The 14,059-nt window shown below is 43.2% G+C and overlaps 2 protein-coding genes across 4 annotated transcripts in view; one reads left to right on the forward strand and one right to left on the reverse strand.

Annotated features, from left to right (window-relative positions):
- The window catches only part of SLC16A4 (solute carrier family 16 member 4), a 55,454-nt gene extending 54,396 nt beyond the window's left edge, over positions 1 to 1,058 (forward strand). Inside the window, exon 9 of the mRNA XM_055140083.1 lies at positions 943 to 1,058. Within this exon, the coding sequence (XP_054996058.1) occupies positions 943 to 998 (56 nt within the window). The 3' untranslated portion in view covers positions 999 to 1,058. The remainder of the gene's footprint in view (positions 1 to 942) is intronic.
- A 4,236-nt stretch (positions 1,059 to 5,294) lies between these two features.
- On the reverse strand, positions 5,295 to 13,745 carry RBM15 (RNA binding motif protein 15). 3 transcript variants are annotated; one of them, XM_055140079.1, is made up of 3 exons: positions 9,671 to 13,745; positions 9,282 to 9,388; positions 5,295 to 5,670 (listed from the first exon to the last, which is right to left on the reverse strand). In XM_055140079.1, exons 1-3 carry the CDS (start codon positions 12,519 to 12,521, stop codon positions 5,659 to 5,661), a joined length of 2,970 nt encoding a protein of 989 aa, XP_054996054.1. In that variant the 5' UTR covers positions 12,522 to 13,745; the 3' UTR covers positions 5,295 to 5,658. The 3 variants fall into 3 exon arrangements, with proteins under 3 accessions (XP_054996054.1, XP_054996055.1, XP_004620140.2); XM_055140080.1 differs by lacking the exon at positions 9,282 to 9,388 and having other exon boundaries at positions 9,758 to 13,745; XM_004620083.2 differs by lacking the exon at positions 9,282 to 9,388.
- Positions 13,746 to 14,059: the final 314 nt, after the last annotated feature.

Here is a 14,059-nt window from a genome sequence, read left to right on the forward strand (position 1 = left end):
CAAGGCCCTAACTTACAGTTAATATTTTACTTTTCCATTAGAATGTAACCTTAAGAAAAGAGAAATTTGGGGCTGGAGAGATAGTACAGCAGGGACCTGGGTTCAATCCCCACCATCCCATATGATCCACATCCTCCTAACCCACCAGTAGTGATTCCTGATTGCAGAGTCAGGAGTAGTTCATGAGCACCACTGGTCTGCAGACTCCCAAAATAAAAAAGATGAACATAATTCTAACATTTATAATACTTAACATATGAGAGATTCCTAAATATCTGAAGAATTTACTAACAGAAGACACTAATATTTACACTAACTGAAGAAAAACCCAGCCCAGAAAACATATACTTATAAGTCAAAGATACATTCTGCTTTCCCTACTGACTTTGTTTCAATCCTATAATCTAGGAAGTAGGTAGTAGAAATAAGTGATGGAAATGGAAAACAACTCACATATATACAGACACACAATCCTACCATTTTTATTTTATTTTTTTGCTTCTTGGGTCACACCCGGCCATGCACAGCGGTTACTCCTGGCTTTGCACTCAGGAATTACTCCTGGCGGTGCTCAGGGGACCATATGGGATGCTGGGAATCGAACCCAGGTCAGCCGAGTGCAAGGCAAACGCCCTACCTGCTGTACTATCGCTCCAGTCCCACCATTTTTAATTTTAAGACAGACTCTAGTTTTGTTACTTTTAGATTAACATCTAAAAACTCAATAGATTGCTCAGTATGGTTCTTGCAAGTCACAAAAATTTTTGGTACTCCTCGCTGGCTCATCAACTTAATAGTAGCCATTTTCTCACAGAGGATTAGGTAGAGTTAATCTGAATACCCCTAGAATTATACAGATTAGAAAACTGTTACTTAATGAAATGAATTTAAGCAATAATTCCAAGGCCCTTCTTATTTCCTTCTGCTTATCTTTATTAACAGCTTTGAACTGGTCATTTGGAAGCTCTTCCTCAGCTTCAGAGACAGAACACTACTGACTCTTCAAATCAACTTTTCTAATGCAATAGTCCCTTATTCCTCGACTATGATTTTCCTAGGCCAGCAAGTGTTACTCAGTATGTGGATACTGACCACATGTGTATATATCAACATTAGCTTTTGTGGGGGGGAGGGGGAGAAAAGTGTGTGTGTGTGTGTGTGGTGGTGGTGGTGGTGGTGGTGGTGGTGGCGGGAGTACTTAAAACCTCAGAAAATCCTAAGACATGATGGCCCTAACAAAAACCAAGGTGTCTGGGGTTAGAGTCAGGGATCTATATACTTCCCAAGATGAAGTAGTGATGATACAGGAAAGGGAACTTGACTTGCATATGGCCAACCTGGGTTCAAACCCTGGCATCTCATATGGTCCCGAGCCCTCCAGGAGTGATTCCTGAGTGCAGAACCAGGAGTAACCCGAGCACTTCCGGGGACACCTCATCCACACCCTCCCCCCCAAAAAATACCCATAAACCTTAATACACTATAGTTTGAAATCCACTATCCTGACTTTTTTTTTCCTCAAAACTGCAGCTTTAACCCATCCACTACTTCTAGAAAATGGTGATATATGACACTACAGTGACCAAAAGACTTAGCACAGATAAACTCTTAATTAGAACCCTGGTTTTATCTCTAGCTGTTAAGATGATAGTCTACAGTATGTGTACAGGATTTGACAGAAATCTTAACTGTGAGTATTCAATAAACCATTATTCTATTACTCTAATTATTGTAGCATTATATTATATTTCAAGTGATTATTCTTCCTCACACTCTACTCTTACTCTTCCCTAACATCTTGTTAGGGTTTCCTATTTTATTGACCCAACCATCTTAGTAGTTTCCCAAACTTCATCTTTTCCACTTACCAACAAGATTCTACATTTTAATTTGTGCATATTTGCATGCCATGCCAAACCTTCCAGCACTCTAAGTTCTTCTCCATCAAATTATTTTATAAAGCATCTGCTTACCATCTCAATTTAAAGCAGTTCATTTATATAAAGATTTACAAGCCCATATACCCTGTAAAAAATGCAATGGCAATTATTCAAATATTGACCCATAACGACCCTACGATTGTTATCCTAAAACTTGTACTATTTTAACTGTTTCTCTCTAGTTTCTGATTTAGAGTTTAAGTTGCTGATAGGGAAAAAAAATGAATTGATAATTTTACTCTGCATGTTCAGTATCTTAATTCACAATATTCAGATAGTATTCAAATAATTATACAGAAATGTTACCTGTAGAGATCACTCTTACAGTTACATTAATTTTCCCTCAAAGTCAAAACTTTTGACTAAGAATTATCTTACCCAAGTTTAATGAATTTTATTCATTAAGTTTCTGTGATAAAATTGTCATGCTGCATATCTTTTCATTTCTGAATATGGTTTAACATACACATAAAAACCAAATGTTTGCAACATTTTTTCTTATTCTTGAGGTATGAGTTCTGAGTTCTTAGACAATAAAAAAGTAGAAATATGTAGTATCTGATATATTCTTCCTCACATTGTTTTAAAACATTTGCTTACAAATCAAAAAAATACTAATGTGTTTTTAGTGTGAACTAGCCAGAGATAAAAAACAGTGGAAACTTTATTCCCAACAAGTATTAAAGGTTTAAAGATGTGAGAGAATAGTCTAGCAACACATTAGATGGCAGACAAGCCATAAAGAAAAAGTTAATGTTTAAAATGACATTCTAATGGGGCTGGAGAGATAGCACAGCGGGTAGGGCGTTTGCCTTGCACGCACCCGACCCGGGTTCAAATCCCAGCATCCCATATGGTCCCCTGAGCACAGCCAGGGGTAATTCCTGAGTGCAGAGCCAGGAGTAACCCCTGTGCATCGCCAGGTGTGACCCAAAAAGCAAAAAAAAATAAAAATAAAAAATAAAATGACATTCTAAGAACCTAAGAAAACACAATGAATTTCACTTTTCCACTTTTACTGTAATAAAATATAGGTAATAAGTTGTCAAGCTAAACAATCCCAAGGAGTTCAATCAAACTTATAGAAAATGTAGACTGGGCTGAAGATATAGTCAAGAGTGTAACGCGCTTAACCTGGATGCAGCTGACCCTGATTCAATCCCCCTCATTCCATATGGTCACCTGAGCTCCGCCAAGTGCAGCTCCAAAACAAAAAATATATTAAATAAAAAAGTAGACAGTACAAGATTAGCTACTCTAGTTATAACAGTTCTTCTGGAACAAAAATGTATTGAAGAAAAATTCTACTAAAAAATTTTTTTATCCCATGTGCTCAAGTAAGGTACCCCAAACTGTACCATACATTAAAAAGGTGACTACAGATGCCAATGCCTCACATATGATTAATGAACGACTGGAAGGGTTCTGGACGTAGAACTAAACAGAACTAAATGAAAATGGGAGATGAAAGTCAAACTTTGCTCAATACTTTCCGCTCTCTTCCCTCAAACCTTTTTTCATAGTTAATCTGAGAGGGAAAAAACTAATCAATTTGGCCAACTTATCATAACTATCTTATAGCAATTTTAAATTTTTTTGCTATGAATTAGAGTATTTTTAACTTAGAGGTTTAGAAATCAGCTTTATTTTTTCTGTCGTGGGGGGCCATATACAGTGGTACTGGGGCCTGGTAGGGTCACACCCAAGAGTGCTTCAGAGGATGTGTGATGTCGTGGACCAAATTCGGCATACTTAAGCCATCCCCAAGTAATTAGTGCTTATAGAGAACATTTTCATAGCAGACAGTTCTAGCATTATTAAATCACAACTAAGATTGAAAGTCACCCTTTATGGACATCAAAATTTTAAAGGGCTTCAAGGCAGTGGGACCCAATTCCTTAAACAGAATTTTAAAACTTTGTTCCCCATAATTAAAGAACTGTACCAATATTAAAATAAATTAAAAAAAAAAAACTTCAAGTATAATTAAAAATACTGTCCTGGAACTTCGCAAACATGACACTTTGATGAGAGCAGAAAGCTACTAATAGCAGAATGCTCAAAAAGATGTTTTCATTGAGAAAAACATGCCCCAAACATTAAAAGCCCTCTATTAACCATAACGAATTTTTTACTTCTAAAAACCCTCTTACCTGGTTACAAGAGTTTATACAGCTGTTTGCCACTGGAACACCACCTTGCAGCGTATAACCATGGCATCCTTTGTTGATAATCACCTGTTGCCTAAGTAATCATCATCCCGCATGGAGACAGACAGCACTAGGGCTCTTCCATCCGAGGTTAAAATTCAAAACAAGCCCAACAAGCCTGCATTTCAAGGTGGTCTTCGTCTGCAACTAGTTAAGTTTAAAACTGGCAAACAACAATGGTGTCTGAAGCCAAATGGTGCAGCATTGCTGGCTTCCTCTTGAACTCCAGCGTTGTCACTGTGCACCGAAGTCTCCTGCTGCCAACAGGGAGAGTTGTTCTCCTGTACTGGGAACAGCTTCCAAAGCTCAGGAGCCCCTGTACAGGATAATGCTGGAACTAAAGGCAAACACTTTTTTCCTCTTTAAGGATGCCTCCATTTTTTTCCTCACAATCTGTACTACCAACCGAAGTGCCTGGGCCTGAGTGTGCGTTCGTACCTATGAAACCGTCACGGTGCATGCACATCCAAGGCATGTGGAACCACAGGTGAAATAAGGCACAGAAACCATGTAACGGTTCTAATTACAAACGCTAGCTCTCAGGAACTCTTCATCCATTCAGAACTAAACCCATCACTGCATAACTCTGGTAAGAAGCCCCTGGAGATGGAGGAGCTCCTCAAATGTGTCAGGAAAGGCTTTATTAACATCATCATTAACATTTTAAAAGCAAACGGAGCATTTCTCCTTCTTTTGGCAATTTGGTGCAAATGTTAAGTGCAAGATAAAGCAATTTCAAACTTCTCTTCAAATTAAAAATGAAACTAAGGCCAAACGTGATGGGTGAACAAAATAAATCAAAACTTAAATTTCAGCAACTCCGGCTCTTCAAACCAGCAAAGCCCCAGACTCGTGCATTGTGGTGAGGCTTACGGTGCTTGCCCCGGCTTCTTGTGCGCCAGCCAACAGCACCATTTCCTCATCAAGTTGAGGACTCAGAAGCAAATGATCCCCTTCACTGCAAACAAAGGGGGTCACAGTAACGCTAGTGATCCTTCAGAATTGACACACCGCGATAGTCAGAATGATGGTCTCCCTGCTTCTTGCTCAAGACTTACAGGATCTGTCTGAGCAGCAGCAAGTACCCCCTCAGCTGCAAACAAAGGGGTCAAAGGTTTGCCGTCAATTCACTTCCAGGCAGAAAAACATTTTCCTCAAAAGAAACAATTTATTTAGAATAAAACAAAAGCAGCTCAACTGTGAGCGCACGTTTGAGTGACAGCTACTTTTAAGCTGTGTGAGCCATAAAAAGGGTTTTTCTTTACTTTTCCAGAAATCTTGTGTACACAGCACAAAAGCAAAGAGGTCATTTTTTTTTCCACTTAAAACACCGGCATTGGCATCACAATAGCAGATACACAACTTTAAGCTGCCATTTTAGTAAAATGCACAAATACTAAACAGATTAGCTTTCTTCCATCAAGAGGCCCATGTAAACTCCACATGAGCCATAACTTCTCTTCAAAAAGGTCCATTAGAGCTTTGAATTCCATGTCTTCATCTGCTGTTCACCAGTTTTGCTTGCAGGGGGGGAAAAAAAGGTTATTCAGTACAAATGTTTACAATATTAAAAATATATATATATTTATATTTCCCCTATGCCATTATAGATGAACATAACATTAACAAGACCTTCCTGGATAGTCTACCTTGACTTCAAAAAGCACCAATAATATCCACTGGCACAAACCTTGAAATGAATTTACTGTGTGAATAGACAACAAGTAGAATAGGGTGTTTTTTTTTTTTTTAAAGACTGCAATTAAGTGAGGACTACAGATCTCAAAATACCCTTTGTACTCATGTAACTGAGTAAAACATGTCAAGAATTTCAGAAAAAGAAAGTCTACAATCAGTATCTGGCTAAAACTTGAAAAATGAAATGAATAAAAGGGTGGAGTTTTGTTAAAGTTTTACCCCGTCTACTTTCATTATATAATTTTTATGAACCAACAGGGAATTACTTGTTACTGTAGAAAAGGGTCAAAATACAATGCCATTCAAAGTCCCACCTTGTGTGAGTTACCAAAGACAGCAGTTGCCATTTTAAGAAAACATTCAAACTATTAAGCAATAAAAGAACACTATAGGGCTTCTCCTTTTTAACTGTTTAAATCATAGGTATGTCCCCATTGAGTTTAACAGTTCACTGTGGTTACCTAAAGTTATTTTTATCCCTTTAAGGGCATCACTATAACCAGAATGTAACACGGTCAACTCTATTTCTTTCCTTCTCATTTCTTTCTCCTTTCTCAAAGCCAAACACTGTGGCAAAGACCAAAAGAAAAAAAAAATTCTATCCCTTTTCCCCTCCCTCACATACAAGGTCATTATTAAGGCCCTCTTTTTAAGAGGATTTCCCAATTCTGTTACCAGAGTTTTTGGTGAATGGTTCCTATATGGACCCAACTACAGTTTAAGTTGTACCTGCAAGAGCAATTTCAAAGTCTTAAAAAAAAAATACAAAAAATATGAATGAACTTAAAACCAAAATCAAACAAAAAAAACCATCGCCAGTGAAAACCTGCTCAGAAATGTTTTTAAATTAAACAGTGTTTGACTCTGAAAGCAATAAAAACATATACCTTATTTTTTTACTACTATACTAATGTGACCTTAATCAAGCCAAGAATATAGTCAAGATACGACAAAAATCATTAACACTAGTCAGAGGATGGACATTTAAAGATGTAATCCTTAAAGGTATCCCAGTTATACCAATTATAAACAAGAATTTTAAAAAATTAGCCACGACCTGATAATTGCTTAATTTTCCATAAAACTTAGAGTTGTGATCTAAATCTTAATGTGTTCCACCAATAATACTAATTAAGTCGTTAAAGCCTATACTGAAGATTTTCTTTCCATTTGAGTTCCAAAAAAGAAAAAAAATCAAAGTAGCAATTTTTTTAAAAGTAAAAGAAAATGAACTGATTGTTCAAAGAACATCCAATGTTGAGATTATGAAACTCTGGCTAATGAGAATTAAAACCAGAGAGTTTTAGACTTTTGCTTTCATTCTACTTTTAAGCAATTTACAAATACTAAAAATCTGCACAACAGAATGGGCAACACAAATAAGAGAATCATCTGAAATGATGGCACTCTGTAGGTAAGCATCAAACTAAACATAATCCGCTTTTTATAAAATATACATTTAGAAATAGTATCAAGCCACTGTTTAAAAAATACTGACGCACAATATTGCCAAGACCTAATAAAAGTTGCAATGTTGGATAGCCTTAAACATGGAGCAAAAAACACTATACTCCTTGACAGCTGTCAATCAACTTTCAAAATGGGAAAAATAAAAAGGGAAAAAAAAACCCACACATTTTGTATTATAGTAAAATTAGGTGCTCATTCTTTAATAGAGCAAAATCTTTTGTCCAAGCCATCTTATCAAATGATATTCATAGTTAATGTTTAGTGTGATTATTTAAACTGGAAAAATGCATTTAGCCACAAATTGTACTTTGATCCCAGTATGCACACACTGCAAAGTTACATTAGTTTCTGAACAGGTGTCTACATTTAGCATGTCAACGACAGCTTTTTATAAAGCACTAATTGTAAAATAACTGACTGTAGTTATTTTCCAAACAGGCACACCAAAGAACCTCTATGATCATAGCCCATAGCCTCTTACTCTCGAAATGGCTAATTTTTCCAGTTTAAAAACAAAAACAAAAAACATCCCCACAATAACCGACAAGCATTAAAAAAAAAAATGAAGTATAAATGAACAGTGAAACCCAAAAGGATGACACAGCACTGATGAGGCTTTCATGCTGACATGCATTTAGACACCTGTCATAACGGAAAATAATAAATAACATGACATTTTCCTGGGTTATTATTGGTGCTATTTCAAAACTAACAGCTTTGGTAATAGAAAGAAAACAGTTAAGTTCTGCCAGGCATTGAATAAGTCACTTTCACAGAACAGAAACATGACCATGATCCAAAAGGTCCTAAAGTTTCTAATCATAATGACCTAAAAAATTCTAAAGTTTCGAATTATAAGTTAGCATTAAAAACCTTAGCTTATGTCCTCAGCATTTAAATCAAGGCAAGGGAAACATACCTGAGAAACTAGGGGTGGGAGGGAGGCATAAAACAAGACTTTTTTAAATAAAAAGACCCAAAAAGAAAAAAACCCCAAAACCAACCATTAGTATTAAGCAGCAAAAGTCCTTGTTAAGAGCCAGACATCTGTATCATCTTCAGCTCTGAAAAAAGAACTCTGAGTAGGTTAATTCTTTTTTTAATTAAATTCCATGTGTCTGGGAAAATAAAACAATTTTTAAAAAGGGCTTCCCTACTCTGACATTTTACTTCTCTGTGGCTAGACATCAAATAAAAATACTAAACTAAAATTTCAAAGATATTTAAACTATTTTCCAGCAATTTAATTTTTCACTACTGCTTAAATATGAAAATATAAGAAAAATTTAAAAGGAGTATGTCAAAGGCATTTCATGAAAACGAGAAAATCTTACAACCCAAAAAAGGGACGATTAATGCCAGCTAAAATTTAAGGGGAAAAAAAAAAATGTGACTTATAAGCCCGCAGACAACTCTTCTTTCTATTATTGAAGTCAGAAATTTGAATGGATACAAAAATGCAAAACTACAATTGTACCTGCTACACTTCTCTGAAAAAGTTAAAAAATAAAAACCAAGACCAAAAAAAAAAAAAAACACCCAACAAATAACCCCCCCAAAAAAACACAAAAAAATAAAAATAAAATAACCCACCACACCGGTAACTGATCCAAGAAAATCTGATGTTAAAAGCACCTACTCACTTCTTGCATACTAGTGTAAGCTTAAGACATATGGTTTGTAACACTCTTCAATTTTTACTGAAGTTACAGTTACAAACCAAAAGTGCAAATATGGGATACAGAACTCAGAACTAATGACAAAACGTCTTATGTTAAAGCAAACTCTCTGGGAACAGATCATGTATTTTAAGAGAAATATTCAAATACCTGATTAAAATACATTGCCATACCATTTACCAGCTAATACTGTTGAGATTCTTGATCAAATTTCTGCCACACCAATAACATTTCTGGTACAGAATTTACCATATACCAGTCAAGCCATTTTAGGTGTACATTACCATTTTTCTAGTCAGTGGGCTTTTTCTTCCAAATTCTGACTTTTCCAAAATTTGACTTTGTAACTTTGAGGAATTTTTTTTAAAGCTCAAGGTTAAAAAAGAAAAACCTGAAATGCAGGAAAATATTACTCATAAGAATGGGAACTCCTAATTAAAGCAAATCTATTTACCTGCTACCCTCAGGGCATCCCTTTCACTTAAGAGGTAAACTGTCCTGACTTCTATTTCAAAGAGGTTTATAAAAATATATATAAAAAATTTTTAAAAAGAAAGCTACAACTAAACAACTAAACAAAAATTTTCATCTGATGCTGTATCCCATAACACATCACAAAACAGGAACCATGTCAAATAGTAAATACAAGTTACACATGGACTTTAGGACGCACCACGGACAATGATCATGACCAGGTAATCTTCTTCAGATTTGGCCAGTGCCTTGGCAGGGGAATCCAGGAACTGCTGGGAGAACTCACAGGGTGGGAAGGCATGAAGAACCCCGGTGTTTTCTTTGTCTTTGTTGCCCCCCACAGGAAGGCTGATCACCCCAGCTGCCTGCTTTTGCTTTAAATAGGACACAAGGTTCCTAAGTGGCCTCTGAGTAGAGGTGGCAGTGTCTGATGTGGCTGATGAAGAGGAGCGGCTGTCAGAACTTCCAGGCACAGCAAGAAGAATGGCATAACCATTGGGCCCTGCCACTTTGATGCGACGAGTTACTTCATCCAACTTGGGCTGGTCCAAACGAAGACGCTGAGTGATCTTGAGCTGGGCCACTTTGCCGCCAGTGGTGCCCTCCACAAGAAGACTACTAGCCACTTGGAGGTCACCCTGCAACAGATGCATGTTGGACGGGAAGTTGCTGTTCTTCAACAGAAGCATGCCTTGCCAGGCCAAACAGAGTTTTGGCGAGGCGGAAGCGGTGGAGGCCGACCCGCTGTCCTGTTTCTGGGTAGGAGACTTGAGCTTTGATGAAGCCGTGCTGGTGCTGGGTGCGCTGCCATCAGACCGGTCTTCCTTTTTCAGAGGGCTTTTCCCCTCAGTAGGAGCAGCTGTCCGGTGCTTCCTATCCCGTTCAGCTGATGCAGAGTTTTTACGGTCCCGCTTGTCACCCTGGCTCTTCTCCAAACTACCCCTTCTGTCTCTGATAGGAGAGGGCCTTTCCAAGAGGAGGAGGCGGGAAGAGCGATCGTTGTCACTGTTGTAGCGATCCCGGCTGCTGCTTAGTTCTGGGCTGCGGTCAGGTGAAGGCGCACAGTGGCGTTTCCGGGGCCGGTCACTCTCAGGAGACCGATCCAAATGCCTTCCCCCACTCTCCTCCGCCAGCCTCCTCTTCCTGGGCTGGTCTCTGCTGCTGGGCAAATCTCGGTCACCTCGGTCCCGGTCCAAGGACCAGCCATCCCGTCTGCGATCCAGGCTATCCAGAGGCTCATATGCAGGCACAGCAGCAGCTGTAGTCCGCGTGCTGCGCTCACGGACTGGGGGTGGGGGTGGGGCCCAATCAGAGTCAGGATAAAGGTCCCTATCACGATCTCTGTACAGTAAGGGTGGTGTTCGATCCCGAGCACCCCTCAAAGGGTCGGGTGCCCGATGTCCAAAAGCATCTGTCACCAGGTCATAATGAGTTAAGGGCAAAGGCTGCAGATACTGCTGCTGGTAACGATGTTCTGTGTCAGCAAAGTCTACTCTAAGGCGACGATCAGGGCCCCCCAGGGGGAAGCCCCGCATATGGGTCCAGGCAGCATGAGCTGCATCCAGGCTCTCGTACTGGATATACGCCCAACTATCACCTTTGCGGTAGTCGATGGTGCGGATGGTACCAAAGCGGTCAAACTCACGAGCCAGAGCCGCCAGGGGCACCCAAGGTCCAAGGCCACCTACCCAAAGGCGGGTGGTGGGCGTAGCTTTGCCATAACCAATTTTGATAGGATTGCGAATGATAATTTTGCCCGACATGGCCAATTTGGCCCGGTGCGACATGTCTAGGTTCTCAAATTTGAGAAAGCCATAGGTGCTCGTCTGGCCCCGCGAAGGTCGCTTGATGTCTACCTCAGTGATGACGCCAAAGCGGTCAAAAGCCCGCCGTAAGTCACTCTCGGTCACAGTGATATCGAGGTTACCCAGGAAAAGCGTCCGGTTAGCTCGCTGGTCGTCCTCCGGCAAGATCTCATCCACCTCACGGAAAGGTGCCGCGCCGCCTCCGGCGCCCACCCGGGGCTCCAGGCTGTAAGTGGGGCGCACTCGATCGTAGAACTGGTAGTCGCGCTCCCTCTCCAGCTCTCGGGGCAATGGGGGCGGCGGGGGCGGAGGCAGGCGGCCAAGTGCCAACTGCTGCAGCCTGTAGTCCCGGTAGCCCAGAGCCGCGCCCCCCGGGGAAAGGGACCGCTGGCCGCCGCCACCGCCCGGGGCATGCCGGTGGCTGCTCACCGACATCCCCGCTAGGCTGGACGACAGCCCATAGGCGTCTTTGTCTAGCGGCGAGCGGCTGCGACGCCGGCTCACATACACCGCCTCTATCTTCAGCGGCCGGTCATAGAGCACCAGGCGGCCTCTGGCATGCTTGGCCGCCCGCGCGTCCTCTGCCCGCCGGAAGTTCACAAAAGCAACGCGCTCGTCGCCGCCCGAACCCGAGAGGTGGCTGATTTTGACGCTGACATCGCCGAAGCGTTTAAACTCGTGGAACAGTCCGTCCTCCACCGCCTCGTCACTCAACTGGGACCCCAACTCGCTGATCTTGAGGGTTTTGTACTCCCCGCCGTCAGGCGCTGAGGAGGCGGCCCCGGAGGAACGTGACTCCCCGCCTCCACCCCGGGAGCTGCTGCGCGACTCGCCCCCGCCCGAGGAATTTTTGGTGCTCGGGGAGCTGTAACTATGCAAGCGGCTACTGGAGCTGCCCCCGCCAGTGTCATATTCACGGCTGCCTCCTCGGCTGCTGGACTTGTCCAGATGAAGGCTGCGCCGCGACCCGCCGCCGCTATCGGTCTTCCCACTGCTGCTCCCATTGCTGCCGCCAGAACCCCCTAACTTCTTGCTCCGCTCCCCACGCGAAGTCGACTCCTCACCACCACGGGAGCGTTTGGGCTTCACCGGCGAGCGCTCTTTTCCCTTCATTGTTGTGGGTCGCCGGAGGTCGTCTCCGCGGAGCTGATTAACCCGCCGCCCCGCGCTCGTTTCACACAGCGGAACCGCACGCCGCCATTTTGGACTCCGCCGCGGCAAAGGATCCCGCCCCGCACTCCTCATTGGTCTATCAGCTCCTCTCGTCTACAGTCTCATTGGGAAAACTATTTGTCTGTCTTTACATCTCCCCGCGCTCCGGGAAGGCGCCCGCCCAACCACTGTTATTGGTCGCCAAACGCCAAGTCAGGGCACCTCATTGGTCATATTTGTTGTCCATCTTAACGGTTCCTCGCGCCAGGCTGTAGCTCCACCCCTCTCCACTCTATGGTCATCTGACCCAAAGTCTGGCGGCGTTGATTGGACAAAAAGTCTGCCCTGTAACGGTACTTCTTGCGCGCTGAAACCAGTGAGCCCACCTCCTCATGCCTTTCATTGGCTCGTGACTCTGTCCTTTTACATCCTATTTGGGAAGTCGGACCATCTGCTCTGGAATGGTTTTTTTTTTTTTTTCCTTCGAGAAGCCGACTCACAGCGATCTCGCGAGAGAAAAAGCACACCTCTTGCGATAACCTCCTCCGAACTCCTCCTCAGGCCGCTGAAAGAAGTTCAAATCTGATTGGATACTAACAAAGACGTCGATAGGCTGAAATAATTGTCCGTCACGCTCTTAAAGGGGCAGGCCCGTATACGACGAAGACTGGGTGAAGGTGAAAGAGCAGAACACGCGCCGGCTGTGCGACCTCATTTGGTCGCTGCGAGGAGACGGAGAGTCAGCCTCGCGCTTTCGGCGTTCTTCCCTTAAACATTTGTTAAAAGTTCCGTAGCATACTGAGCCAGGCTTCGGTCGTCGGATGTGGAAACTCGGGGGTCCCGGCTTCCTACCTGTGCAGGGCGAGGGCTGGAGCGGCCGTCTGGTGGTGGAGGCCCACGAGTTCCTCAGGAAGCGCCCCGGGGCGCCTAGCAGGACACCATCTTCCTCAGGCCGCTGCCCGCACTGCCTGCGACCGCCCCACCCCCGAGCGCGAGAAAGCGCCGCCCGCCGAGCCGGAGTGCCGCGGGGCGGGAGCGGGTCACAGTTCACGGGGCTGCGGGTCACACGGACTCCCGGGGCGGGCGCGGGCGCCCGTCTTCCTCGGGTCGCCGGGGAGGGGGCCTCAGCTCCGGGCCGCGCGCTTTCGGGCCGCTCTGAGCGTTGTCGCGCGTCTGGGGGATCTTGAGGCCGGGTGTGATCGCGGGCGGTTTTCTGCGTCTACTCTACCTTCCCTGTTCAATGGTTTTTTCGGCTTGCCGCGTTCACTGCGGCCCAAATATGCTTTCTGTTTAGTGATTTAGTGGCCCCGGCACTGGCACCCGTAGCTCTTGGGTATTTGTTCAGTCACTTCGTGGAGTCTGCGGGAGTGCAAGTGATTCCTGTGATCACACGGCGGAGGTGCGTTCGTTGAGCAGAGGAGACTTAACTTTTCAGTGTTTTTTGAATTATTCAGTGCTTTATTCAAACCGTTTTGCCGTGTACTTTGATTTATTTTGGTTTTGGGCGGGCCATACCTGGAAGTGCTCCTGGAAGGCTTATTCCTGGCCCTGAGCTTAAGGGTCACACCTGGTGCCTTCGGGGAGCCATATGGGGGTACCAGAGATTGACTCCCGGTCAGCCCCGTGCAAGG

Source organism: Sorex araneus, chromosome 5 (assembly GCF_027595985.1).
Source record: "Sorex araneus isolate mSorAra2 chromosome 5, mSorAra2.pri, whole genome shotgun sequence".
Classification (NCBI taxonomy): domain Eukaryota; kingdom Metazoa; phylum Chordata; class Mammalia; order Eulipotyphla; family Soricidae; genus Sorex; species Sorex araneus.

Bases quoted from the DNA above. Each gene is read 5' to 3' on its own strand.
- RBM15 (XM_055140079.1), bottom strand. From the start codon at position 12,521: ATGAGGAGTGCGGGGCGGGATCCTTTGCCGCGGCGGAGTCCAAAATGG. The intron at 9,389-9,670 runs GTGCGTCCTAAA...CCTGCATTTCAG, and splicing joins GGTCATGATCATTGTCCGTG to GTTTTTCTTTTTTAACCTTG.